General features: G+C 56.9%; 2 protein-coding genes across 35 annotated transcripts in view; one reads left to right on the top strand and one right to left on the bottom strand.

The window, feature by feature from the left end:
• SBF1 (SET binding factor 1) overlaps positions 1-9068 on the top strand; it is a 28593-nt gene extending 19525 nt beyond the window's left edge. For 2 of the 4 annotated variants that reach the window (XM_023221636.3, XM_023221637.3), the window contains 8 exons: positions 91-217; positions 289-419; positions 491-721; positions 5035-5142; positions 5239-5450; positions 6108-6195; positions 6262-6393; positions 6479-9068. In XM_023221636.3, the coding sequence (XP_023077404.1) occupies positions 91-217; positions 289-419; positions 491-721; positions 5035-5142; positions 5239-5450; positions 6108-6195; positions 6262-6393; positions 6479-6577 (1128 nt within the window). In that variant the 3' untranslated portion in view covers positions 6578-9068. The remainder of the gene's footprint in view (positions 1-90; positions 218-288; positions 420-490; positions 722-5034; positions 5143-5238; positions 5451-6107; positions 6196-6261; positions 6394-6478) is intronic. The other 2 variants (XM_023221638.2, XM_023221635.2) reach the window with 1 other exon arrangement.
• Positions 8620-26708, bottom strand: part of PPP6R2 (protein phosphatase 6 regulatory subunit 2) — a 77235-nt gene continuing 59146 nt past the window's right edge. For 11 of the 31 annotated variants that reach the window (XM_023221639.3, XM_023221654.3, XM_023221653.3 and 8 more), the window contains 14 exons: positions 20630-20839; positions 19656-19720; positions 18656-18771; positions 17123-17208; positions 16500-16580; positions 16009-16106; positions 15777-15834; positions 15341-15465; positions 14869-15032; positions 13791-13950; positions 13599-13687; positions 12621-12825; positions 9565-9801; positions 8620-9483 (listed from right to left, as the gene is read on the bottom strand). In XM_023221639.3, the coding sequence (XP_023077407.1) occupies positions 9435-9483; positions 9565-9801; positions 12621-12825; positions 13599-13687; positions 13791-13950; positions 14869-15032; positions 15341-15465; positions 15777-15834; positions 16009-16106; positions 16500-16580; positions 17123-17208; positions 18656-18771; positions 19656-19720; positions 20630-20839 (1743 nt within the window). In that variant the 3' untranslated portion in view covers positions 8620-9434. Of the gene's footprint in view, positions 9484-9564; positions 9802-11765; positions 11876-12620; positions 12826-13598; positions 13688-13790; positions 13951-14868; positions 15033-15340; positions 15466-15776; positions 15835-16008; positions 16107-16499; positions 16581-17122; positions 17209-18655; positions 18772-19655; positions 19721-20629; positions 20840-26708 lie in introns of those variants that run through there. The other 20 variants (XM_023221664.2, XM_023221662.2, XM_023221663.2 and 17 more) reach the window with 11 other exon arrangements.

The raw sequence follows: 26708 nt of genomic DNA, 5'->3' as shown, positions 1-26708 counted from the left end.
CAGGTGGGCAGGCCGCTGTGTGGGTGGGCCGGGGCTGTGCACCCTGAAGCTGACCCCTGACCCCTGACCCCTGGCCCACGCGGCGTGCAGGTCCACCTGCAGTTCCCCATGGAGTTTGAGTTCAGCCAGTTCTACCTCAAGTTCCTCGGCTACCACCACGTGTCCCGCCGTTTCCGGACCTTCCTGCTCGACTCTGACTATGAGCGCATTGAGCTGGGTAGGTGGGGAGTCGGGGCTGGGACAGCCACAGGTCAGGAGGGGCCCAGGCTCACTGCTGGCCCTGTGCAGGGCTGCTGTACGAGGAGAAGGGGGAACGCAGGGGCCAGCTGCCGTGCAGGTCTGTGTGGGAGTACGTGGACCGACTGAGCAAGAGGACGCCTGTGTTCTACAATTACATGTATGCGCCCGAGGACACGGAGGTAAGCTGGGGCCTGGGTCGGGTAGGCAGCTCCTGTCCGACCCAGGTCCTCAACTGCAGGCCCACTCCCAGGTCCTGCGGCCCTACAGCAACGTGTCCAACCTGAAGGTGTGGGACTTCTACACTGAGGAGACGCTGGCCGAGGGCCCTCCCTATGATTGGGAACTGGCCCAGGGGCCCCCCGAGCCCCCAGAGGAAGAGCGGTCTGACGGAAGCGCGCCCCAGAGCCGGCGCCGTGTGGTGTGGCCCTGCTACGACAGCTGCCCACGGGCCCAGCCTGATGCCATCTCACGCCTGCTGGAGGTGCGTGTGGTCCTGGAGCAGGATCTAGCCTGGCACCCCCTCCTCTTGCTCGGACTCCAGGGTTGTGCGTGTGTGTGCACTTGTACGTGCACGTAAGTCCGGTTACCCCTGGGGGTGGCTGTGGCTCCCCAGGGCCCCGCCCCACTCAGTGGGTGCTTCCACACAGTGACCGGAGACCCGCAGGTCTCAGTACACAGCCTCCACTCTGGGCCCATGTGTTTTCCCTGACCTGGCTTTGAGCAGCTCAGGCAACTCTTGAGGAGTCAGCCCTTAGAGATGACGGTGTTTTACTCCCTCTGCCAGACTGCCTGCCCCACCTACCCTAATGTGAGCAGCTCTGGGTTCTTGCCCTGAAAGCTTGGGGTTGACATTTAGGCCTCTTACCACTCACTGTGCCGTCCCTGGTGGGCCTGGACTGGACGAGGCAGAGACGCCTGGGAGGGAGAAAGGAGATTGAGGGGTGGCGGCTAGGTTGGTGTGTGGGACTTCAGAGCTAGGCCATGGGGGGACCTGCACTCAGCTCCCCACTGTTGGCTGCGTGGCCTTAGAGGTTATCTAAGCATCTTAGAGCTTCTGTTTCCTTGTGCAGAAAGTGGAAATGCTGATTCCTGCCTTACAGGGAAGTGGTGAGGCTGAAGTGAGTCAGTTATTTCAGTGACTTAGCATGGGGCACCCGGTCTGGGGGAGCACGGGAGTCATGGTTTGTGACGGAGGTGATCCACACACAGACGGCCGTCCCTTTTTCTCTCAAGCGAAGCTCATTGTCTTAAAGTTGGTGCGGTCCGATTGGTGCTGACGAGTCACTCAGCTTGGTGGTGACCGGCATCAGCTTGCTCTGTGATTTTCTATACTTGTGTTTTTTACTGGTCTGTGTGTTTATGTTTAAGGTGAGTTTCTTGGACACAGGATGTAGATGTAGTTGGGTCTTCCTGTTACCCAGTCTAATGGTTTTTTTTAATTGGAATTTTTAGCCCATTTTAATTTACTGTTACTATTGATGTGGCTGGCTTTAAGTCTGGCGTCTTGCTGTTTGTTTTCTCTTTGTCCCTTTGATTTTTTTTCCTTTCTGGCTTTTCTTTTTTTAAAAAATGTGTTTTTAGTATTCTTTTTGCTATGAGTTGAGCTGTATATCTCTGTGTTATGTTTCCGGAGTTGCCAGGGCTATAATCATCTGACTTGAAATTACATTACCCCGTTCACACCAGAAGAGCCTTACAGGGGTGTATGTCCACTCACGCCTTTCCTGTCCTGTTACTGTCACATATTTTACTTTTACATATAACATAAACACCCAGCATGGTTGTTTTTTGGGTTTTTTTTTTTTTTTTGGAGAGATGGAGTCTCGCTCTGTCACCCAGGCTGGAGTGCGGTGGTGCGATCTGGGCTCACTGCAACCTCCGCCTCTGAGTTCAAGTGATTCTCCTGCCTCAGCCTCCCAAGTAGCTGGGATTATAGGCACCCACAACCAGGCCCGGCTAAATTTTTTTTGTATTTTTAGTAGAGACGGGGTTTCACTGTGTTGGCCAGGCTAGTCTCAAATTCCTGACCTCAGGTGATACGCCCTCCTTGGCCTTGCAAAGTGCTGGGATTACAGGTGTGAGCCACCATGCCCAGCCCTGTTTTTGTTTTAAACAGTCAACTTTGTTTTAAGGAAATTAAGAAAGAAGGAAAACGTCTTCTATTTTTGCCGTTTTTAACATTCTTCATTCTGTCAGTATAATCTGGTCTGGTTATTATTTCTCTTCAGCCTGACGAATTTTTTAATATTTCTCGTAATACAGATCTGCCAGTCACAAATTCCCTCAGCTTTTGTTGATCTGAAAACATCTTTGTGCCTTTATTATGCAAAGGGCATTTTCTCTGGATATACAATTCTAGGTTGACAGCTTCTATTATTTTTTTTTTTTACATTCAGCAGTTAAACTGATGTCACTTTAAAAGATATCATTACTGCGCCAGGCACGATGGCTCACGCCTGTAATCCCAGCACTTTGGGAGGCTGAGGCAGGTGGATCACCTGAGGTCAGGAGTTCGAGACCAACCTGGCCAATATGGTGAAACCCCATCTCTACTAAAATATAAAAATTAGCTGGGCATGGTGGCGCCTGTAATCCCAGCTACTCAGGAGGCTGAGGCAGGAGTAATCGCTTCAACCTGGGAGGTGGAGGCTGCATTGAGCCAAGATCGCGCCAGTGCACTCCAGCCTGGGCGACAAGAGTGAGACTCTGCTTCAAAAAAAAAAAAAAATTACTTTGTTTTCTGGCCTGTATTGTTTCTGCTTCGAAGTTGGTGTTCATTCTTATCCTTATAAACTGTGTATAATGGCACCCTTTCATCTTCTGCCTTAAGATTTTGCGTTCATTTTTGGCTTCAGCAATTTGACCATTGTGGTTTTTGCTTTCATTCTGCTTGGGGTCTGTGGGATGATCATTTTTGTCAAATTCAGTACATTTTAAGCCAGTGCTTCTATAAATTACTTTTTCGGCATAATCTCTCCCTTTCCTTCCGGGACTTTATTGTCCCATATGTTGCTGAGGCTCTGCTTTTTTCTTCTCAGTTTTTATCTTTGCAATTCATTTTGGATGATTTCTGTGGTCCTGTCTTCAAGTTCACTACTCTTTTCTTTGTTTTTAATATACTCAAGCCCATCAAATGAATTTTTTTTTTTTTTATTTCTTGAGACAGGGTTTTGCTCTGTTGCCCAGGCTGGAGTGCAGTGGCACAGTCATGGCTCACTGCAGCCTGGACCTCCCAGGCTCAAGCAATCCTCCTGTTCATTCAGCCTCTCGAGTTGCCGAGACTGCAGGCCTGTGCCACATGCCGGCTTTTTTTTTTTTTTTTTGTAGAGACAGGGTCTCCCTATGTTACCCAGACAGGTCTCATAAACTCCTGGGCTCGAGCAGTCCTGTCACCTCGGCCTCCCAAAGTGCTGGGATTACAGGTGGGAGCCACCGCACCCGGCCCCATCTAATGAATTTAACCCTTTTTATTTTTTATTTTTTATTTTTTTATTTTTTATTTTTTTGAGACGGAGTCTCGCTCTGTCGCCCAGGCTAGAGTGCAGTGGCTGGATCTCAGCTCACTGCAAGCTCCGCCTCCCGGGTTCACGCCATTCTCCTGCCTCAGCCTCCTGAGTTGCTGGGACTACAGGCGCCCGCCACCTCGCCTGGCTAGTTTTTTGTATTTTTAGTAGAGACGGGGTTTCACCGTGTTAGCCAGGATGGTCTCGAACTCCTGACCTCGTGATCCACCCGTCTCGGCCTCCCAAAGTGGAATTTAACCCTTTTTATTATAGAGATTCCCCATCTGATAAACTGTTATGTCCATCTTTTCTTTTAAAACTTGAAACATATTTATAACTTAAAAATATATATAAAGATGGGGTCTTGCCATGATGTTGCCCAGGCTGTTCTCACACTCCTTGGGTCAAGTGATTCTCCCTCCTCAGCCTCCCGAACTGTTGGGATGACAGGCCTGAGCCACTGTGCCCTGCCTGTGTTCTTTCTTTAAGGAGTCTGGGGTGTTATTCTTGCCGGTAGGTAATGAGCTTGTGGGTCAGCTTGATCTGTCTGAGGCTTGTTTCTAAGCTTTGTTTGGGCAGCTCTCCAGCACCTCTAGAGAAGCGGCAGGGATAGAGCAGCCTAAGGTATGTGGCCTCTCCAGGGCTTCAGTTGGATTTGTGTGTCTTTGTGTCTTCGGTGAGGTCTTGCCACACTGGCTTTTTGGAAGTCCAGCGTCTTTCAGCTTAACCTCTAGAATTTGGACTTGGCCCATAGCTTTTTTTTTTTTTTTTTTTTTTTTGAGGCAGTCTCTCGCTTTGTCGACCAGGCTGGAGTGCAATGGCGCACTCTTGGCTCGCTGCAGCCTCCACTTCCCGGGTTCAAGCAATTCCCCTGCCTCAGCCTCCCGAGTAGCTGGGATTACAGGTGCCCACCACCATGCCCGGCTAATTTTGTATCTTTAGTAGAGAGAGGGTTTCGCCATGTTTGCCAGGCTGGTCTCAAACTCCTGACCTCAGATGATCCACCCGCCTCGGCCTCCCAAAGTGCTGGGATTACAGGCTTGAGCCACTGCGCCTGGCCTGATTATGTTGTTTGATGCCTCTGGTTAGTTGGGGAAATTTTTCAGCTGTTGTCCCCAAATACTCACTTTGCATATTTCTTCCCTCCCTTTGCCATCTCCCCCTGTGATCCAGTTACAAGCGTTAGGCCTTTCCATTGTCTCTCTTTCCTGTATTTTCTATCCTTTTGTCTTTTCATGCTGTAGTCTGGATATTTCCTTGCGAACAAACTTTTCCCTGATTCTCCCGCCAGGAGCTGCAGAGGCTGGAGACAGAGCTGGGCCGACCCGCTGAGCGCTGGAAGGACACCTGGGACCGGGTGAAGGCTGCACAGCGCCTCGAAGGCCGGCCAGATGGACGTGTGAGTGAGGGCCAGTGAGCAGCCACGGTGGGCCCGTTGCTGGGAGAAAGTGGAGTCTGCCCAGCCATGACCCAAGTCCCAACCTCCTGTTTCCAGGGCACCCCTAGCTCCCTCCTGGTGTCCACCGCACCCCACCACCGCCGCTCGCTGGGTGTGTACCTGCAGGAGGGGCCCGTGGGCTCCACCCTGAGCCTCAGCCTGGACAGCGACCAGAGTAGTGGCTCAACCGCATCTGGCTCCCGCCAGGCTGCCCGCCGTAGCACCAGCACCCTGTACAGCCAGTTCCAGACAGCTGAGAGTGAGAACAGGTATGAGGGGGCCTCCCCCTGCTGCACGGACACCTCTGAGCTGGTGTTCTGGGGTCCCAGGCAGTCCTCTGGTGGGAGATGCAGGTGCTTTTGAGGAGCTTGTCATTTCTTAGGTTAGAAGGATCTGTTGGGAAGGCCACAATGATGGCCTAAGTATACGCTACCATCGGGAGGGGTTTGGGGTGTCGAACTGGTGACCGCAGCCGACCACAGCCTGCAATGGCTGAGGGAGAAGCAGAGAGAGGGAGCTAGTGGGGCCCCCATGAGTCTGGAGCCTGGCAGGATCCATCCTGGGCAGCTGCTGCCGCGGCTGCTTCTACAGATTTACCTGCCCGGCATCCCTCTCCTCGTAAGGGCGACTGCCCTCTGTTGGGGGGCTGCTTTCCCAAGACCCTGAGGCTCTGCTGTGGGGATGCTCCCTGGAGTCGAGGGAGTGAGGCATCCTTCACCGTCTCCCTTCTGGGCCGTCTTCCTGGGCTTGCAGCCCCAAGGCTGCTTTGTGGCCCCCTGGCCAGTGCTCTGGGTTTAGGTCAGTTCTGGGGACAGGAAGCCTGGTCTTACCTCCTGGGCTGGGACAGCAGGTGGGGACAACTGCTGGGGCCTGGGCTTGGCTGGGTCATGACAGCCAACCTGGCCCTGGTTCTGCTGCAAATGCAGGTCCTACGAGGGCACTCTGTACAAGAAGGGGGCCTTCATGAAGCCTTGGAAGGCCCGCTGGTTCGTGTTGGACAAGACCAAGCACCAGGTGAGTGATCAGGTGGTCGGGGGGACTCGGGGGAAGGGGCTGCGCTGACTCTGTGGCCTCCTCCAGCTGCGTTACTATGACCACCGTGTGGACACAGAGTGCAAGGGTGTCATCGACCTGGCGGAGGTGGAGGCTGTGGCACCTGGCACGCCCACCATGGGTGCCCCTAAGACTGTGGACGAGAAGGCCTTCTTTGACGTGAGCCTTGGCCGGGGCTTGGGAGCGGGGAGGGAGGGGCTCTGCAGTGTGGGGGCTGCGGAGTCAGTAACCTGCCCTTCCCCAGGTGAAGACAACGCGTCGCGTTTACAACTTCTGTGCCCAGGACGTGCCCTCGGCCCAGCAGTGGGTGGACCGGATCCAGAGCTGCCTGTCGGACGCCTGAGCCTCCCGGCCCTGCCCGGCTGCTCTGCTTCCAGTCGTTACCGACCACTAGGGGTGGGCAGGGCCGCCCCGGCCATGTTTACAGCCCCGGCCCTCGACAGTATTGAGGCCCCGAGCCCCCAGCACTTGTGTGTACAGTCCCCGTCCCTGCCCCGCCCCGCCCGGCCGGCCCTAACTTATTTTGGCATCACAGCTGAGCACCGTGCCGGGAGGTGGCCAAGGTACAGCCCGCAATGGGCCTGTAAATAGTCCAGCCAGCGGCTGCAGGCGAGTTTCTAGAACCAGAGTCTATATAAAGAGAGAACTAACGCCATGCTCCTGTGCCTGCCTTTCCCACGTCCCGGCTGCCTGTTCTAGCCTACCCAGAGGGTCCCATCTGCACCTATCCAGGCCCACCTAGTGGGAGGCTGGCATCTTTCTCATGAGCCTTTCCTGGTGTCTGGGTCCACCCAGCTCAGCCTGCATGTCCCTGGGAGTGGCTTTGCTCTGGGGGCAGATTGAGCAGGAGGCTTCACTGGGGCCTTGCTTGATTCCCCCCAGGCCTCAGGGCTGGTCTAGGGGCCGGCATGGCTGGAGAAGAGGCTCCCATCCCTCCCTAGGGAGTGCAGAAGCTGGCATCACGGAGGCTTGGGGGGGTGAAAGGGTGGGTGGTCATTTGCCCCCAGGAGGCTGTTGCAGGTCCAGAGGACACTTGAGGTGGACGGCAGCTTCTGGTTAGACCAGAACTGAAGGGATGGAGGCCAGACCCAGGAAGGGGGACAGCGGGCGCCCAGGGGAATGCGGGTCAACCACATCTGGCCCTCTTCAGGCAGCAAACGGCACCTGGCAGAGTGAGGGGGCCAGTGCCCATGGGTGACAGATCCTCTCCGTTCTTGGGAATTCTGTCCCAAAGGCCTCTCCTTTCCCTGGGGTCTCAGAGGGCCCCGGTCCTTCCCTTCTTGGTGTCACCGTGGCCCCTCACTGCTCTTCCTGTTCAAACCTGAGTCCCACCTGACCCAGGGCTTCGCCTGCTGAGCTGCTGTGTCGTCGTCTGTGGCGAGGCCTGGCCAGGGGTGTGGGAACAGAAGGTGGGGAGGGGTGTAGATGCTGCCAAGGCCAAGAGAACATCTGAGAGTGGCAGCTGGTGACCTGGCCAGAGGGGCTGGTGGGGGACAGGGGACCCAGCTAGAGGCCCCTCTCAGGTGGGAGGTGAGCAGGTGTGGGTGAGGGGAGGGTTCTGGTGATCGCTGCAGAGGTAGGGCCTGGTGCTGGCAGGTGGAGGGGCCGAGACCCTCCCCTGGGGGGATGTTGAAGCCAAGGACAGCATTGGACCCTGTCAGGCCCAGCATGATGCCACCACCTCCCCCACCAAACAAACAGGTGGTGCTGGGACACCAGGGGGAAGACGTGAGGTTGGGCTCCTCACTTGAGCCACTGAAACCAGCCAGGTCTTCTTCGCTCAGGCCAGACAGATGGAGCCTGACCAAAGTTCCTGGCACCTGGAAAACCCACAGGTCAGAGTAAGGGGAGAAAGGACCCTGCCCTCCCTATTCCATGTTTGTGGGGGGAGAGAACAAATGCCAGGCACAGGGCAGGGCGTGAGAACAAGGCAGTGTGTGTAGCTGGGGCGGAGACGGCCTCTGGGGAGCTGAGCAGGTTCTCTCCAACCGTGGTGGAAGGAGGCCCTTGAGTCATTTTTCAGACGAGCCCCCCAGCGGGGGTGGGGGGGTCAGTCTGGTCTCCACCTGCCCTTCCCACTCAGTGAGGACAAGGTGGGGCCCAGGCCTCCGGGAGGGGGAGGGGGAGCTGGCACAAAAGCAAGGCCTGGGGTTGGTGTGTTTGAGCATCAGGTGAAGTGGCCCCCCCATCCCCCAAACAGGAAAAAACTCAGTATTTGCTCAGATATAGAGACGTGCTGCTGTGATGTGGCCTGTTCCACCTCCACCCATTACATGGGGATGATCCTGGGGGATGGGGGGGCCACAAAAGAGACGCTGGAGGAGACACGGCCACCCCTGGCCGGACTGGGGCTTTGGGGCCAGAAGGTTCACAATACGCGGTTTGTCCGAACGTCACGGCTTTTATTGGGAGTTGGGGGTTTTAGGTGCCCTGTCAGGTGATCAGAACATTAAAAATGGACTCAACGTAAAATAGTCTTCCGGACCCTTCTAGGACAACGTGGCCGTGACCAGCAGTGCTAGAAACCAGTCCTCAAGCCCCCAGGGCCAAGCCATGGCCCCACCTGCATACCTGTGGTCTCCCCCGCCAGGCACCCTGTGCTGGGCACAGGGACATCCCTGCCAGGCCCAGAGGGCCTTGTGTTTTTAAGGCAGTCAAATCTTACAGCCTGGTTCAGTGCCAGCTCCAAGGGCTACTGGGCAGCTGCAAGGGTCTGAGGCCCTTATGCATTCCTGTGAGTCGGGTGTCCCCAGCCCAGGCCCTTGACTCTGCCCTGAGCTTGCAGCTGGATACAAAGTGCAAAAAAGCTTGGCTCCTTCTGTAGTCTTTAAAAAAGTCTCTAAAAACAGCCTCCAAGTCCACGCCCTTCCTGGCCCATCAGGTCCTGGTGGCATCTCAGGGTCCTGCCCCCCACCCCCACCCCGGCTCCTGCAGGCAGACCTTATTGCTGTGCTCCGGGCCTGGGGGCGGCTGAGGTGCCCCTCTGTCCTCCAGCAGGGCACGAGTGACCTGAGAGGCCCACTCAGGCAGAAGAGACGCAAGCTGGGCCGTCCAACTGGTTTCAACTGCCAGCTTTACCAATGCAGCATTTATTTTAAAATTAAATTAAATTAAAAAAAAAAAAGATTGCATCACCAGGTAGTTTTCTCGATTAAGGATGCAGCCTGACCAGGGCGGGCCGTGGCCGGGCGGCAGCAGCATCACACTGGGCCATTTAAGGCAGCTCCTTCCGGCGGGGCATCTGTCTTCCTGCAGGAATGGGGTGGGGTTGGAGCCGTGCGGGCTGCGGGCCCTGTCCGCACCCCCTACCCCCACACTCAACCTGCTCACCTGTCCTTTGTCACTGTCCCCAGGGTGGCCACCATGGCTGGGGCTGTTGTGACGGCCACGATGGGCCCTAGGGGGAGCGCCACGGCCACTGCAGGAGAGACTGCTGGGGTGGGCATGGCGGGGCCAGCCTTGCTCAATGCTGTGGTAATGGCCACAGCAGCCACGGCTGGGGCAGCGGTCACTTCCTTTGGCGCGGGGCAGGCAGGGTCTAACAGCCGGCTGTCAGGACACTCGGCCCTGCGTGGCAGACATGGGCTCTGGTTACAGGCACCCCCACCCTCAGTGCCACCCCACCGCATGCCGAAGGACCAGCTGGACAAAAAGGTCCAGGTGGCCTGGAGCACCATCTTTGGCCCCTCCCACTCCTGCCCTCTGTGGGTGGCCCAGGTTGTGCCCAGCTAGGCAGCTCTGCGGCCCCGAGTTCCAAGTACTAGGACAAGCTGCCTGTCCACTGATGACCTCAAACCTCCTTCCAGGCAGCACTCAGATCCTGCTCATCAAGCGCCTCATTCTCCAAGGGCCCCTGAGGCCCCTGTGCCGTGATCTCAACGTCAGCCTTACACTGGGCACAGTGTGGGGAAACCGCCTGAGGGACGGGAGGGGGGAGAGGATCCTGCCGGGCATCTAAGGGGCTTGCTCTGGAGGGGGTCAGGCACCCCAAGGCCCAGCCTGGCCACGAGCAGCAGATGGGCCCTCTGGCCTCCTGCAGGGTGAGGACACTGAGTGTCTGACCCAGCGAGGGGTGCTCAGGTCAGGCGGGGGTAGGAGGAAGCTCACCTGCAGGCTGGGTCATCAGGACGGTGCAGGCAGAGCTCTAAGTGTGGCAAGTTTTATGCAGACAGCCCCGTGGAAAAAAGCAACTTACTTTGCACAATGATATTCCCCGCTTTTCAGAGCAAATTTTTTTACGGGTTGTTGAGGAAAAGTGGGTAAAGGTTTGTTTTGGTTGACATAGTCTCTGACGCCCAGGCTGGAGTGCAATGGTGCAATCTCAGCTCACTGGTTCAAGCGATTCTCCTGCCTCAGCCTTCCGAGTAGCTGGGACCACAGGCGCCCGCCACCACGCCCAGCTAATTTTTGTATTTTTAGTAGAGACAGGTTTCACCATATTGGCCAGACTGGTCTGGAACTCCTGACCTCGTGATCCGCCTGCCCTGGCCTCCTAAACTGCTGGGATTACAGGCAGGAGCTACTGTGCCTGGCTGGGTAAAGACTGTTAAGAATTTCAGTGACTAGGCTGAGCGCGGTGGCTCACGCCTGTAATCCCAGCACTTGGGGAGGCCAAGGCAGGCGGATCACGAGGTCAGGAGTTCCAGACCAGTCCGGCCAATATGATGAAACCCATCTCTACTAAAAATACAAAAATCAGCTGGGCGCGGTGGCGGGTGCCTGTGGTCCCAGCTACTCGGAAGGCTGAGGCAGGAGAATCGCTTGAACCTGGGAGGCAGAGGTTGCAGTGAGCCGAGATCACACCCACTCCAGCCGGGGCAACAGCGCAAGACTCCATCTCAAAAACAAAACAAAAAAAATTATTTTCAGCGACTAAGAAGGAATGAAGCCCACGCAGAAACTCTGTATGACTCTCAACCCGAGGGGCTCTGGCCTGGGCTTCCCAATGACTTCGGCATCGGGACATCCACTGATGTGGCATTGGCCCCGTTTCCCGTGCTATGCCCCCCACTTGCTGCAGATGCCCTGAGGACAGGGTGGCCAAACAAGGGGAGGAGCTGTGAGCACAGACGGGGCCTGCCAGTCAACAGGGCTGGGAGAGCCAGCCTGGTGCTGAGCTTGCAGCTTGGCTGGGGGAGATGCCCGGAGCCCCAGTACCATACAGACCTTCCAGGACTGCCGGGGGTCAGCGAGCAGGACCCTCTGAGGTGTCAGACCTGTTCCACATGTGAGGGGAGGGCAGCACAGGTGGGACACATGCAGGCTGAGCTGCACTGGGCGGTGAGGCTGGGGGGCATCCTCACCCTGCTCCAGGCAGGCCCTTCACAACCACAGAGCCAGGAGGGACTGGGATGTACCACCAGGTGACAGGCACCTTGTCCCCTCCTAGAGGAATCCAGTCCAAGGACCTCCCCACTGTTGCCTGGACCTACTGGGAGCTCAGGCCCCAGGGCCTTTGCATAGCTGTACCCTTGCCGGGTGCACCCTCCTCCCCCCGTCAAGCCCAGTCCTACCCTCCCCCTTACGTTTACCTGGCCCTGGCATCTACCCCATCTGTCCTGCCCTCCTGCTAATCTCCCACCCCCTGACCCCAGAGGCCAGAGAGGTATCTGTTCACTGAAGAATGCCAGGGACCTTCCTCCTGTGGAGGGAGGGATGGGGCTCAGCTTGCTGGAAGGGCTGGCCAGACTCCAGCCTCCTCACAGGGAGCGCCTCCCTCTCCACTCTCTCCCCACCAATGGCTCTTGGGGGCTCAAGGGAGCCTGGGCCTCTGCCCACCTGCAAGCTGCCTCCAACTCTCAGCGTCTGGACGCCCCAGATGCAGTCCTGAGGCCCCCGCCCCCATTCTACTGTCCTGCCTCTGAGGCGTCTGGGAATCACAGGCCTCCCGTGGAAGCGGAGCAGCGGGCGAGGTCTGCGTGAGCTCCACAGATGCCCGCTCGTCTGCCGGACTTAAAAGTCTGTGCCCCTCCCTGACTACCAGGGTACCCAGATCCCAGGCGGCTCAGCCAGGCCCAGAGCCCCAAGAGCTGGGCTGTTCTCTCCAACTGGGATCTGGGGTAGGGGCTGCTCCCCCAAGTCCCTGGAGGACTGTCTGGGACATCCAGGCCCTGTCTTCTTGTCTTAACCACTCACGACGGAGAACACATGTTCTGTCCGAGAACCGAGCCCCCACACTCCTCCCATCCGGCCTCCACTTAAATGCGCAGGCATCACCACCCCCCGAGCCAGCTCTGAAGGGTCACAAGGCCATGGGGGAAGCAGTGTGGGGAAGACCTCTGGCCTGGCCTCAGCCTGCTCTGGGGGGAGCTGAGACCTGGGGACAGCCTGGAAGCTGCACCCTTTGCACTTGGGCAGGCCCGCCCCGCTCCCCACGCCCCACACACCTGCCGACAGCCTCCTCTGTCCTGGCCACTGTGGGCAGCGGGGGGGCCTCCCGGCCGGGACCCCTGCTCACGGCGTCCACGGCACTCGCTGCCTTCTGGTAGTCGTCCTCGCTGTCGGAGCCCCCGGAGGAGCTGCTGTCAGAGGCCAGCAGGGGGGCCTTCCTGGTGACACACACGTTCCAGGCACATGGAGAAGCTGGGCTGACTGCAAAGGAGGAGGCCTGTGCTGTCCAGTGAGGCAGGAGGGGCCACGAGGCACAGCCACCGTGGCCATAGGGCCCCCATACATGTGGCCTCTCACATGCAGCCTGTTGCCTGCACACGTGTGCCTGTGTGGGAGCCACAGGATGAGGCAGACAGGCTCACGCGCCTGCCATGGGGTCTCCACACAAGCAACCCTGTTGCCTCCCCTATGATACAGGGCAACACGCCTTGGTCTCACAGGAGACGCAGAGGCTCAGGGAGGGGCCCGCTCCGCCTCGTGTGGTCCTGCCACAGCTCCTTCAAGCACCTGGGACACCAGTGTTGGCAGCCAGCTGTCACTCACCTGGAGCTCTCAGCCTTATCTAGGGGAGCTTCTGAGCCTGACTAGGGGGCTGGGGGCCAGGGGCTCTCATCAGGCCCCAAAACGGCTTCCTGCCAGCACCCCACCCACACACATCTCAACACTGGGGTCCTGGGGCTGCTGGCCGGAACCCAGGGTGCAGGCCTGGGCTGTGCCACCTACTCAGACCGGGCTTGGGGCCAGCCCGATGGCCTTGCTGCCTCCCCTCTGGGGGCCTCCCCATCTGCACGTGGCTGCTCCAGTCCCACTGCTGTATCAAACCCCAATGACACCAGAGGCCCAGCAGCATGCGGGGCCCTGGCCACCACCTCCCACTGCCCCCAAGGAGGGCGGCCAGCTGGCCTCAGGCCTTAAACTGGGCAAGGCTGGGCCTCTGCAGTAGCCTGGGTGCTGCCTGCACTACTCCTACTCACAGGCTTTCTCAGGGCCTTGGCTCCGGCTGCCCTCAGCCCGGCTGCGTTCTGTGTCCACTGGAGAGCTGCACCTGGGCCCTGACTCGGAGCTGCAGGCAAGCACGAGGACAGGGTCAGTCCCGGGGGACGGGCGCCTCCTGACCCTGACGGGCACTTCCTGGCACGGCCCCCTCCTGCCAGCGCATTTGTTACCAGCAGAAGGGCTGGAAGTCGGTGAACTTGGCCCAGCCTTTCTCCTCTGGAGCTGAGGTGCCAGCTGCCCACACGCTGGAACCCACGTCCCTCACCACTCCTGGGGATGTGGGTGTCGAGTTCGCTGGCTCCTCAAACACTGCCGTCCACATGGCGCCTGCTGGGGGAGAGAGACGGGTCAGGTGTGGGCAGGCCTGCCTGGGGTGCTGCAGGCAAAGGGAAGGCAGTGCCCCCACCCCGGGGGCCCCACAGAGGTTGACAGGAACACGGAGCTGATCCAGGAGGGAGGGCTGGGCAGTGCCCATCAGCCCCTCAGAGAGCAATGGGGCAGCTTGAGGGTCCTGACCAGCTGCCAACACCATGGGGCGTGTGACCCAGGGCTCAGGGAGGCGCCTGAGGGCCCCCAGGCCTCCAGCAGGGCTGAACTGACTGTGGAGGTGACACCACTGCCCTGCCCTACCCAGCACTGCAACCGACAGAGATGGCAGCTCACCGAGCACCACGGGCCCCTCCGTGGCCCCGAGGATGGGGTGCCTCCCTCCTATCTGGGATGTTCCTGCTTCCCCAGGGTGTCACCCTTGCTCTGTCCGTCTCAGCTAAGAGCTGAGCACCTCCTAACAGAGAGTCCTGTCCCCCCGCAAAGTCCTGAGTGCCTCAGTGCTGCCTCCAGGGCAGGGGTAAGGAGAGGGATCTTATCAGCCGTGCGGCCTGTGGGGTGGACCAGCTCCTGCCACAGACGTAGGCTGTGAGGGTGGTGGCCAGCCTGAGCTGCTGTGCTGGGGAGGGCGTCAGGCCCGTGCCCGATTTCGTGGGGGCTGGGTGGACGATGAAGACTAGGTGGACACCACCCACCAGCCTTGGCGACGTGGCTGAGTGACCACAGTCAAGAGGCAGGGCCAGGAGACCACCTTGTGCCGGGCACAGGGCAGCACAGACCCCGCTCAGGATGGCTGGGAAAGAGCTGGGGATGCAGGCTCCGGGCCACGGTGAGCCCTAAATGAAGCCTCCACAACACCCAGGCCACGGTACCATGTCCTGTCCCCGACACCCACGGCCCCGGCTCCGGCCCCAGCGCCACCTTCTGAGTCACCCTCCACAGCGGGGGCTTCCTTCTTCCCAGGGGCCGGGGGGGCACCTGCCCCAGGTGCATCTCCGTGTGCTTCTGAGCTCGCCTTCCCGTCCTGGCCTCCGCGCTCTGGGCCATTCTTTGAGCAGCTCTCTGAAGCATGGGGGGCTCCAAACCTGGGGGAGACTCAGAGTCAGATGCCTGGTGGCCCAGGACGGACGCCTAAAGTTGAGGGTCAGGGACGGCCCCAGGCTCGGGGCTGAGGGTGAGCACAGATTATCTCGAGAGAGGAGCAGGAGTCGCTCTAGGCCTCAGCTCCGGGCTCCTCAGGGTCACCTGCTGCGTTGGGCCCCAGAACTTGCAGGACAGGTGTGCCTGCTCTGCGAACCAGAGTAACAAAGAGCAGGGCGTCGGGGCGTCTGACGGGTGTTCTGGGGGCTGCACCTCCTCGGCAGAGGCTTTGGGGGATGGGCGGGCTCCGCACCTGGCTCTGGCCATCACCCGGGTGGCACAGCGAGTGTCACTGTCCTCCCAGATGTCCTCATCCTCATCGTCATCAAAGGGCTGGATGCGGTCGCTGCAGCAGGCCTCAAACAGAGCTGCGCTGGGCTGCAGAGTGAAACGCCAAGGTCAGTCTTCAGAGGGTCTGGGGGAGACAGGAGGTGCTCTCCCCAAAGGGCTCCCAGAGGGGCTTAGTTCAGGGTGTGGGAGCCCCGGACTGGAGGGCAGGATGGGGAGGGGCAAGGAAAGCGACTGTTCCGAGCTCCACAGAGGGGCCTCTCCCAGCCCCACCGCATAGGCCCACGGCAGACCACAGGCCCACGGGAGACCGAGCCATGGGCGCGGACTGAGCTGCCTGGGAAAAGGGTGCCCGCACGCCACACAGCCCCGCACAGTCCCACACAGCCCCGCTGGCTCACACTGTCCTCGTCAGCGTCGATGTTGAAGTTGATCTCTGCGATCCTGTCAAACGGGGCACTGCAAGAGCAAGGAGAGTGGCCTCAGCGCTCCTGCCTCCTCGCTGCTCGTCGAGGGCCGCAGTGCTCCTCCCCCGGTGCTCACTGAGGACATCAGGCCGCACTCCCGGCAAGGCCTCAGGGAGCTGCCCCCGTGGGACCCCAGCGGCGAGGACGGGCGTCCAAGAAGACTCACTTGATGTTGTCGTCCTGGTCTGCAAACTCCTCATCATTGAAGCCAAACTGATCCACAAAGCTGGCCGCCATCTGCTGGATCTGGTAGTCAGAGAAGGCCTGGGAGGGAGGGAGGGACGCTGGTCATGGAGCAGCCTCAGGCCTGGAGGCTGTTCTTTGGAACCACAGGCTCTCTAGTTGTTCAGGAGCTTCTCCTCCAGCAAAAGCCGGCAGTAAACTCTGACTGTTCAGGGCTCACGATTCTACCAAAACTCAGGCTGCGCGCCCGCTGCGGTCACATCTGAGATACGCCCCATATTCTGACTTTGGCGTCCATCTGCTGTGTTCTCAGTGCTCTCATCAAGGTGGAGTGACTTTGGGGTTCTCCCTTCAGACCCACCCCGCCCCATACGTGCTCGGAGACGAGCCCCCTCTCCCCTTTGCTAGTGAGATGCCATCAGACTCGTCTGGAGGACCAAGCGCAGCGCACACAGGTGCCGGCCACGCCCTCACCTGCTGAAGGGACAGCTCGTTAGGGAAAGCACCCTCAATGTCCTCGTCCTCACTCGAGGAGTGAAGGTGGTGAGTGCTCACCTAGAACACAGGCCAGACGGGGTGGGCGTGTGAGCCAGCCCAGCGCCCCAGACCCCACCCAGCCCAGCGCCCAGGACCCTGCCCAGCCCAGAGCTCCCAGACCCCGCCCAGCACGTCACTCGTCAGATCTCTGGGCCCCGGAGGCCGTGCTGTGTAAGGTGCCCAGGTGAGGCCAAGGCCCCGTGACAGCCCAACCTCCATGTGCAGGGGGCAGGTTGTGGGTCTCAGGCAAAAGGGGCCTCTGCCAATAAGCTACAGCTCCTGGAGTGGGAGGGAAGGGACCTGAGGCCAACACCGGCTCTGCACAGAGGTCCTGAGAGACCCAGCCCTGGTGTGGCACAGGACAGGGTCTCTGTTATGGACACCAGCCCAGAGGTCACACTGCACACTTGCGGGCTACGCAGGGCCACCGCGTGCAACAGGAGCAGGCAGGTGTGCGGCCCTTGTGCCTCCCTTGGCCTCTGCCTCAGGGCACAGGCAGGAGCGTCGGACGGCGTCCCAGCACCGTGCACATGCCGAGGGGCAGCCCCGAGCCTCCTCACCAGGTCCACAGTGTTCCTGCGGTTCGTCTCCGTCAGCGTCTCCTCCACGAAGCTCTCCCAGCGGCCACGGCAATCCGCAGGGAGCCCTGCAAGGGAAGTGCTGCCCGGTGAGCCCTGGGAGAGCCGTGCAGACGGCGCCGGCACCTGGGAGAGCCGTGCAGACGGTGCAGGGCACACCCAGGAGCTACGGCAGGTGCATCCCGTGCAGACGGCGCCGGCACCCAGGACACCCAGGAGCTACGGCAGGTGCATCGCGGGTCCTGGTGAGCCCTGGGAGAGCCGTGCAGATGGCGCCGGCACCCAGGAGCTACGGCAGGTGCATCGCGGGTCCAGGGGGATGGGGCGCTGCCACTGCAGTCAGTCTGTCTCAGTCTGTCTGTCTGAGGGCCTGAAGCACGGGCTTTGCTGGATGGGAAGGAGGCAGCATAGCTGTGTGTCCGGAGGGACCTGGGGCCACACTGAGATTGAGGGGCAGCAACTGTGGGCAGGGTGGTGGGTACATCTGCCCCTACGGAGACCCCAATGGGCATCTGAGTTCCAAGTCTGTCGGTGCGGAAGCCGACGGTGAGGAACTCCCAGAAATGCAGAAGCCGTGGAACAGAATCTGAGAAAGCAGCCAGCTTCCTTCTCCCCACCTCGCAGGCCCAAACTCAGCAGCAGCCCACAGGCCTGGGCACGCGTCGTGTCTGTTTTTCTGGGGAGGTCAGAGCCCTGGAAGGACTCACAGTCTGGAGATCGTGTGGGATGACCCAATGGCTTCCTGCTTGCCCCTCGCTCCCTAAACTGCCCCTGCCCTGGAGAGCCGTCCCTGGCCTCGACCTCTACCCATGTGCTTTGCCCTCCAGGATGTGGGGAAGCTCCTCCTGCCCTTTTATTATTTATGACGGCAGCCAGCGGGCCTGACCTCGCCAGGGCCTAATGGAGCCCAACCCAGGAGACCCCTCACTATGGTCCTGGGGTGCAGGGAGGGCTATCCAGAGCTGCTTCACCTTACACAGGTATAGGGGGGAGGGGCCACAGCTGGGCCCGCCTCTGCCACACATGTGCTGTGCCTGTGCCCATCTAACCCACTGTGTTCTTAAGAAACAGGCTGCTCCCTGCTCCCCTGAGACTTGTGCTAGGAAGTCTCACACCTGAGTGAGAAGGAGACTCCGATCACCCGAGTGCAGAGCACGCGGCCAGGACAGCCCAGCCAGGCAGGGCTCCATGAGCTGCAAGGAGCCTGGCGGTGCTAATGGCTTCTGAGCACCAGCTCCGGAGTCACCAACTGCCCTGCCAGGACTGTCTCTTGTGCCACATGCTGACGCCTGGCAGGGTCTCCACAGAAGTCCGCCCAACAGAACTGACACATGAGACCCAGGCCCCCTGAGGAGATATCTGATGTCTCAAGTGAGAGGACAGAGGCAGCCACGGGGTCTCTCACTGTCAGTGCAGTCAGCACCTGCTGACGGGCAGAGGGTAGCCTCAGGCGGCAGCTCCTTTGGGGCCCCGGTGCCCGTGACCAGCAGAAGGATGATCAGGTTGGGGGCTCACCTCGGATGACCTCGCTGATGTGCGTCTGCACAGGGCCCCGCTCCAGGTTCTGTACCACCGCGTTGGCGATCCGTGTGAGGTGGCCCATGTTCCCACGTCTCATGCCACCCGCTGCCCTGAAAGCAACAGGCACCATCAGGGCAGCCTCCTAGTCCCGACCTTGCCAGACCCACGACCCAGAGAACCAAGTGGCAGAGGCCTCCAGGTTCACTTCCAGAGCAAGTGCCCGGCCTCTGCCCAGTGCTCGCGCCCCCGGCCCTCCCTCCAGGACGCTTCTGTTTGAGCAGCACCTGCCACGTGCAGAAGGTCACCCCAACCTCACCACCAAAAGTGCCACTGAGACAGACGAGGAGACAGACACTGCTCTCACCCCATTTTACAGACAGGGAAACGGAGGCAGAAAGGCCGTGGCATGGCCTAAGCCCCGCTAGTGGCGGCAGTGGCACAGGAAGTGAGCGCACCCTGTCAGCTACAAAGCTCAGGCTCAGCACCCTGCAGGGAGGGGCGGGCAGGACCTCCACGCTGTGCAGCCCAGCTCAGCCTCTGCTTCCCCACAGATGGCTCTGGGCCAAGGACAGTCAGCAGGACGTGCTCTGACCAGAGGGAGCACCCATTAAGCAGCAGACACGGAAAGACCCAAATAATACGTCCCCGCGTGCAAGTGCTGACGGAGGGCCTGAGTTCTTGGGGAAGATCAGGAATGGACAGGGGACTCTCAAGAGGCAAATCAGGTTGGGCGGGGCCCAGAGCAGGTGCCTGGTGGGCACGGGACCGCTTCCTGTCAGCTCCCTGTGTCCCCTCCCCCAGTAGCATTTGCAGCTGTCCGCCCAGTAGGAGGGCCCCTTGCACGGCAGCCCCAGAGGTGTGGGGCCACATCGCACACCCGACACTGCACCCGCTCCTGCAGTCCTGCACGCAGTGCCACCAGGGCTTGGGTGAGGTGCGTCTCTGCATCCCTGAATGGCCAGGCGGGGTCCCTCCATGTCCGAGTGGCTCTTACTGTGTGTGGTCGTTGGCTTCCCAGGCCTCCAGGATCCTCTGCACCAGGCAGCACTTCTGGAACAGCTGGTGGGTGGGGTGGGGGGCACTGTGAGTCAGGGTCTGAAGGAGGCAGGCACCCCTCCACCCATCCCTGGACTGGGCAGGGCTGGCTGGCGGCCACCACGTCTGTGTGGACTTTACAGGCCCTTCACTGCTGCACACGCACAGCCTCCGCCTCCGTGGTCCTCACCAAACACCAGAGGAGGGTACTGTTCAGTGGCTCATACTGCTGAGCGCCCTGAAGATGAAGCCTGAGAAAAGGACCCTCTCCCTTCTCCTCTGACTCCTGGAATTGCCCCCTGACCCTTGCCTTCCCCTGGGCCTTCTCCCCGTCTCTCAGTTGCCCCCGACTTTGGTCACTCTCCTACCCTCTTCCTCCGTGTCCAGAGCGAACGACTAGGGCTGTGTGTCCTCAGCACTTTCTCTCACCTCCAGGCCCTGACACAGATCACTTCTTGTACCTGAGATGTTTTTCCTGGGCTCCACCTCACACTACGATATGCCTGTAGCCCTGCTATCTGGGTGATGGTCCCTGGTTAGCCTGCAGGTCCCTCAACACCCTCTCCCCACCATGCAGTTCCCACCACTGACACTGCTGGCCCCTGGGCATTTATTCTCCAGGCGTCCAGCTGGAGGCCAGACTGGACTCATCTCCTGCAGTGCTAACCCCTGCCAGGCCTGCACATAGAAGGCACCAGCACCCTGCTGAAGGCAATGAGACCTGCAAGACCCACTCAAGCCCCCCGTCTAAGAGCCTCCGACCAGACACCTGCCCCCTGTCTACAAGCCTCCAACCAGACACCTGGGACCCTTTTCCAAGCCCTGCCCCCGTGTCAGCTGCACAGCGAGGACCAGCACACGTCAGCGCTGACGTGGACGCGGTCTGAGTGGGGTGCAGCTGGCGCTGATAAGCTGGATGCTGTTTGGACTCACGTGGGTCACCATTGTGTTGTCAGGGAGGCTGGCGGGAGGCTGGGGGGTCTCCAGGCTCCGGTTCCCGTTCTCATGCAGAGGCTCCGCCCTGCTCTCGGACCCGCTGGCTTCTGTCCTGTCCTCGCGGGCAGCGTGGGAGAGAATAGCGGCTATGCAGAGTTCCACTTGGAAGTGCAGAAAGTTATTCCAGGTGTACTTAAAGAACAAGTCCTGGGTAAAGAGGACAGAAGACAGTTCTTAGGTCGGTTTTCTCCTGCCAGCTACACCACAAAGGTGAGGGAAACCATTCCTAAAGATGGCGTCCTAACTCCTCATGAGTAGTCTGGGCAGCCAGGAAGGAGTTTTAGGCGTTTTCCTGAGGCTCATCTCTCTGTTACAGACCTTCTTTAAATTCAAATAGCCACGGGGCACTTCCGTCTCCTGCCTGTGGGTGACCGTCAGTCTCTGCTCCGATCTGAGTCATCATCTTCTTTCTACTTTCTGCGGGTTTTTTTTTTTTTTTGAGACAGAGTCTTGCTCTGTTCCCAGGCTAGAGTGCAGCGGCGCGATCTCGGCTCCCTGCAACCCCTGCCTCCTGGGTTTAAGTGATTCTCCTGCCTCAGCCTCCCGAGTAGCTGGGATTACAGGTGCCCGCTACCATGTCCAGCTAATTTTTCTATTTTTAGTAGAGACGGGGTTTTGCCATGTTGGTCAGGCTGGTCTTGAACTTCCAACCTCAGGTGATTTGCCCGCCTCAGCCTCCCAAAGTGCTGGGATGACAGGCGGGAGCTGGGATGACGGGCGGGAGCTGGGATGACGGGCGGGAGCCACCGTGCCTGGCTTCTTCTGTCCTTAAGTTGGAAGCTTAACTTATTAACTTGTAGCCTTTCTTCTTTTGCGGTCTATCTTTAAAGGCTACATTTCCCCGTATACAACCAACTTTAACTACATTCTATACATTTTGCTAAGTAGTATTTTTATTATTCTTCAGTTCTAAGTACGTGAAAAGTTCCTTTATGATTCTGCCTTTCTTGTGAGTTCCCGGAAGTGTGTGAGACTCTCGAGCACACGAGGATTCCACCCAGGACGGGCAGGCGTGTGCACATCGTCCACCAAACACACGGGAGACTGGGAGGGGCATATCCAGACACCCCTTAAGGGAGCCCAGACCTAAGCAGCATGGGCTGAAGCCCAGAGGAGGCTCTGGCCACTGAGGCACTCCCCTGGGGACAGAGGTGGTGGAGCGAGGACAGCTGCTGTCTCTCACCTCCCATGTAGCCTCTTCCAGACGAGGACAGAGAGGGGGACACAGGTCTGACCCACTCATCCCCCACTGTTGCCTCTTACATTCCAGGGGCCACGGCAGCCTGTGTCTCAGACCCTCTTCCACCTCCGTGGAGGAGGAGGACTGTGTGGGGAGGGGAATGGGGGAGGCAGATATTCCACACCAGGATTCGAGCTTGAGCCCCTGGTTCCACATAGTGGGGTTGGAGCTAGAGAAAGGCGGGAGGCTCATTTGCTTCATGTTCTTCTCCACAGGAACACGGTCCTAAATCTCAGCTTCCCCTTCTCTGCCCACGTGACCTCGAGCAACCCTGGAGGAGGCTTGACTGTGTTACCTCATCTATAACATGGAGTCAGACCTACCTCTCAAGAAAGAAAAGCCCAGACAAGATGACTTTGCTGGGAAGTTCTACCGAACATTTATTTTGTTGCCGTTTGTTTTTCATTTCCTGGCAATGAGTTCTACCACACATTTAAAGACGAATTAACACCAATCTTTCTCAAACTCTTCAAAAAAACTGAAGAGGAGAGAACATTTTCTAATTCATTCCGTGAGGACAGCATTACCCTTGATACCAAAGCCAGACAAGGACACTACAAGAAAAGAAAACTACAAACCAATATTCCGTATGAACATGGATGCAAAATACCAGCAAACCAAACTTAGCATCTTATCAAAAGAATTATAGGCCGGGCGCAGTGGCTCAAGCCTGTAATCCCAGCACTTTGGGAAGCCGAGACGGGCGGACCACGAGGTCAGGAGATCGAGATCATCCTGGCTAACACGGTGAAACCCCATCTCTACTAAAAAATACAAAAAACTAGCCAGGCGAGGTGGCGGGCGCCTGTAGTCCCAGCTACTCCGGAGGCTGAGGCAGGAGAATGGCGTAAACCCGGGAGGCGGAGCTTGCAGTGAGCTGAGATCCGGCCACTGCACTCCAGCCTGGGCGACAGAGCGAGACTCTGTCTCAAAACAAAACAAAACAAAACAAAAACAAAAAACAAAACAAACAAATAAAAAGAATTATATACCAGGATAAAGTGGGATTTGCTCCTCAAATGCAAGGATGGATCCACATATGAAAATCAATCGATATACGACATTAACAGGGTAAAGGACAGAAGCCAAATGGTATCTCAACTCATACAAACAAAATCTGATAAAATTCCACATACGGCCGGGCCGGGTGCGGTGGCTCACGCCTGTAATCCCAGCACTTTGGGAAGCTGAGGAGGGTGGATCACCTGAGGTGAGGAGTTTGAGACCAGCCTGGCCAACGTGGTGACACCCATCTTTACTGAAAATACAAAAATTAGCCGGGCGTGGTGGTGGGCACCTGTAATCCCAGCTACTCAGGAGGCTGAGGCAGGAGAATCGCTTGAGCCCAGGAGGCAGAGGCTGCAGTGAGCCAAGATCACGCCACGCCACCGCACTCCAGCCTGGGCAAAAGGAGTGAAACTCTGTCTCAAAAAAAAAAAAAAAAAAAAATCAACGTACTTTCTTGATAAAATGCTCAGACTAGAAACAGAAGGAAACATCTTCAGTATGATAAAGGCACCTATGAGAAGCTCATAGCTGACAACACATTCAATGCCGAAAGACAAAACTTCTCTAAGATCAGGAGCAAGGCAAGGATGCCCCCTCTCACCGCTTCTATTCAATCTTCTCTTAGACGGTCTTAGCCAGAGCAATTAGGCAAGAAAAAGAAAGAAAAGGCATCCAAACGGTAAAGGCAAAAGTAAAATTATCTTTGTTCCCAAATGACATTTTTTTGTTTGTTTTTTTTTTTTAGCAAGGGTTTTGCTCTGTTGTCCTGGCTGAAGTGCACACAGTGGCGTGATCTTGGCTCTGCAGCTCTGACCTCCCAGACTCAAGCGATCCTCCCTCTTCAGTCTCCTGAATAGCTGGGACTACAGATCTGTGCCACCACACCTGCCTAATTTTTATTCTCATTTATTTTGTAGAGATGAGGACTCACTATGTTGCCCAGGCTGGTCTTAAACTGCTGGGTTCAAGCAATCCTCCCGTCTAGGCCTCCCAAAGTGCTGGGATTACAGACGTGAGCCACCACACCCAGCCTGATATGATCTTACACATAGAAAATTCTAAATATTCCACATAAATTGCTAGAGATAATAAACAAATTCAGCAAAGTTCTAGGATACAAAATTGACACACAAAAAAGCAGTTGCATTTCCATACACTAGCACTGAATAATCCAAAAAGGAAAGTAAGAAAACAATTTTATATCTGATAGCATCCAAAAGAATTAAGTCAAGGAGATAAAAAATTCATACACTGCAAACTTCAAAACACTGCTACAAGAATTTAAAGACCTAGGCCGGGTGTGGTGGCTCACGCCTGTAATCCCAGCACTTTGGGAGGCCGAGGCAGGTGGATCACGAGGTCAGGAGATCAAGACTATCCTGACTAACATGGTAAAATCCCGTCTCTACTAGAAATACAAAAAATTAGCCAGGCGTGGTGGGGGGCGCCTGTAGTCCCAGCTCCTCGGGAGGCTGAAGCAAGAGACTTGTTTGAACCCAGGAGGTGGAGGTTGCGATGAGTCGAGATTGCATCACTATACTCCAGCCTGGGCAACAGAGTGAGATTCTGTCTCAAAAATATAAATAAATAAATAAATAGGAAGACATCTGTGCTCACGGATTGAAGACTTAATATTGTTAAGAAGACAGTATTACCCAAAGTGATCTATGAATTCAATGCAATCCCTCCCAAAATCTCAACAGCATTTTTGCGAAAATCGAAAAACCGATCCCCAAATTCATACAGAATCTCAAGGGACGACTCTGAATAGCCAAAACAATCTTGAAAAAGAACAAAGTTGGAAAACTCACACTTACCACTTACTACAAAGCTACAGTCACCAAAATAGTGTGGCACTGGCATAAGGACAGACATATACACCAATGAAATAGAACAGAGTCCAGAAAGAAATCGTTGCACACACGGCCAGCTGCTTTTTTTTTTTTTTTTTTGAGACGGAGTCTCGCTCTGTTGCCCAGGCTGGAGTGCAGTGGCGCGATCTCGGCTCACTGCAAGCTCCGCCTCCCCGGTTCACGCCGTTCTCCGGCCTCAGCCTCCTGAGTAGCTGGGACTACAGGCGCCCGCTAACACATATGGCTCCCTTTTTTGTATTTTTAGTAGAGATGAAGTTTCACCACGTTACAGGATGGTCCCGATCCCCCGACCTCATGATCCACCTGCCTCAGCCTTCCAAAGTGCTGGGGTTACAGGCGTGAGCCACCGCGCCCGGCCAGCCAGCTGGTTTTTTTTAACAATTAGGCCAAGAGCATTCATGGGGGAAAGGACAGTGTTTCTTTTTTTTTGAAACAGAATCTTACTCTGTCACCCAGGCTAGAGTGCAGTGGCGCGATCTCGACTCACTGAAACCTCCACCTCCTGGGTTCAAGTGATTCTCCTGCCTTAGCCTCCCAAGTAGTTGGGATTACAGGCACCGCCACCACGCCTGGCTAATTTTTATATTTTTTGTAGAGACGGAGTTGTGCCATGTTGGCCAGGCTGGTCACGAACTCCTGACCTCAGGTGATCTGCCTGCCTTGGCCTCCCAAAGTGCTGAGATTATAGGCGTGACTGGCCTAGGACAGTCTTTTCAACAAGTGCTGGGAAAACTGGATAACCCCACGTAAAAGAATGAAGCTGGACCCTTATCTTACACCAGATACAAAAATTAATTCAAAATGGCTCGAAGACCTAAACATCAGAGAGAAAACATAAAACTTTTCTAAGGAAGCAAAGAAAAGTTTCATGATACTGATTTGGAAATGACGTTTTTAGATATGACACCGAAAGCACAGGTAACAAAGAAAAAAAGAAAATTGGATTTCATCAAAATTTAAAACTTGTGTGTCAAAGGAGTAAAGGCAGGTGGCTGGTGGCTCACGCCTATTAATTCCAGCACTTTGAAGTCAGGAGTTCAAAAACAGCCTGATCAACATAGTGAGACCCCATCTCTACAAAAAATATAAAAATTAGCTGGATGTGGTGACGCACGCCTGCAGTTCTAGCTACTCAGGAGGCTGAGGTGGGAGGATCACTTGAACCCAGAGTTCAAGGTTACAGGGAGCTACGATCACTGTACTGCAAAACCTTACATCTAAAACAATTTTTTTAATGTAAAAAGATAACCCAAAGAAAATATTTGTAAATATCTGATAAAGGATTAATATCCAGGATATGTAAAGAACTTCTAAAACTAAAAAACAAAACAAAACAAAACAAAAAAACTCAATTCAAAAATGGTCAAAGGAAGGTTGAATAGACATTTCTCCAACAAAGCTATTCACATGGCCAACGAGCAGAAGACGTTCAACACCACTCATCACACAGAGATACCGCTCCACACGCACCACACAGAGACACCATTCCACACGCACATCAGATGACGAGCATCAGCCACACGGAGACACCGTTCCACACGCGCATCAGATGACGAGCATCAGCCACACGGAGACACCGTTCCACACGCGCATCAGATGACGAGCATCAGCCACACGGAGACACCGTTCCACACGCGCATCAGATGACGAGCATCAGCCACATGGAGACACCACTCCACACGCACCACAAAGAGACACCATTCCACACGCACATCAGATGACGAGCATCAGCCACACGGAGACACTGTTCCACACGCGCATCAGATAACGAGCATAAGCCACACAGAGACACCGTTCCACACGCACCACACAGAGACACCATTCCACACGCATATCAGATGACGAGCATCAGCCACACGGAGACACCGTTCCACATGCACCACACAGAGACACC

This window comes from Piliocolobus tephrosceles, chromosome 19 (assembly GCF_002776525.5).
Source record: "Piliocolobus tephrosceles isolate RC106 chromosome 19, ASM277652v3, whole genome shotgun sequence".
NCBI lineage: Eukaryota > Metazoa > Chordata > Mammalia > Primates > Cercopithecidae > Piliocolobus > Piliocolobus tephrosceles.
This window is presented reverse-complemented; position numbering and strand designations above follow the sequence as displayed.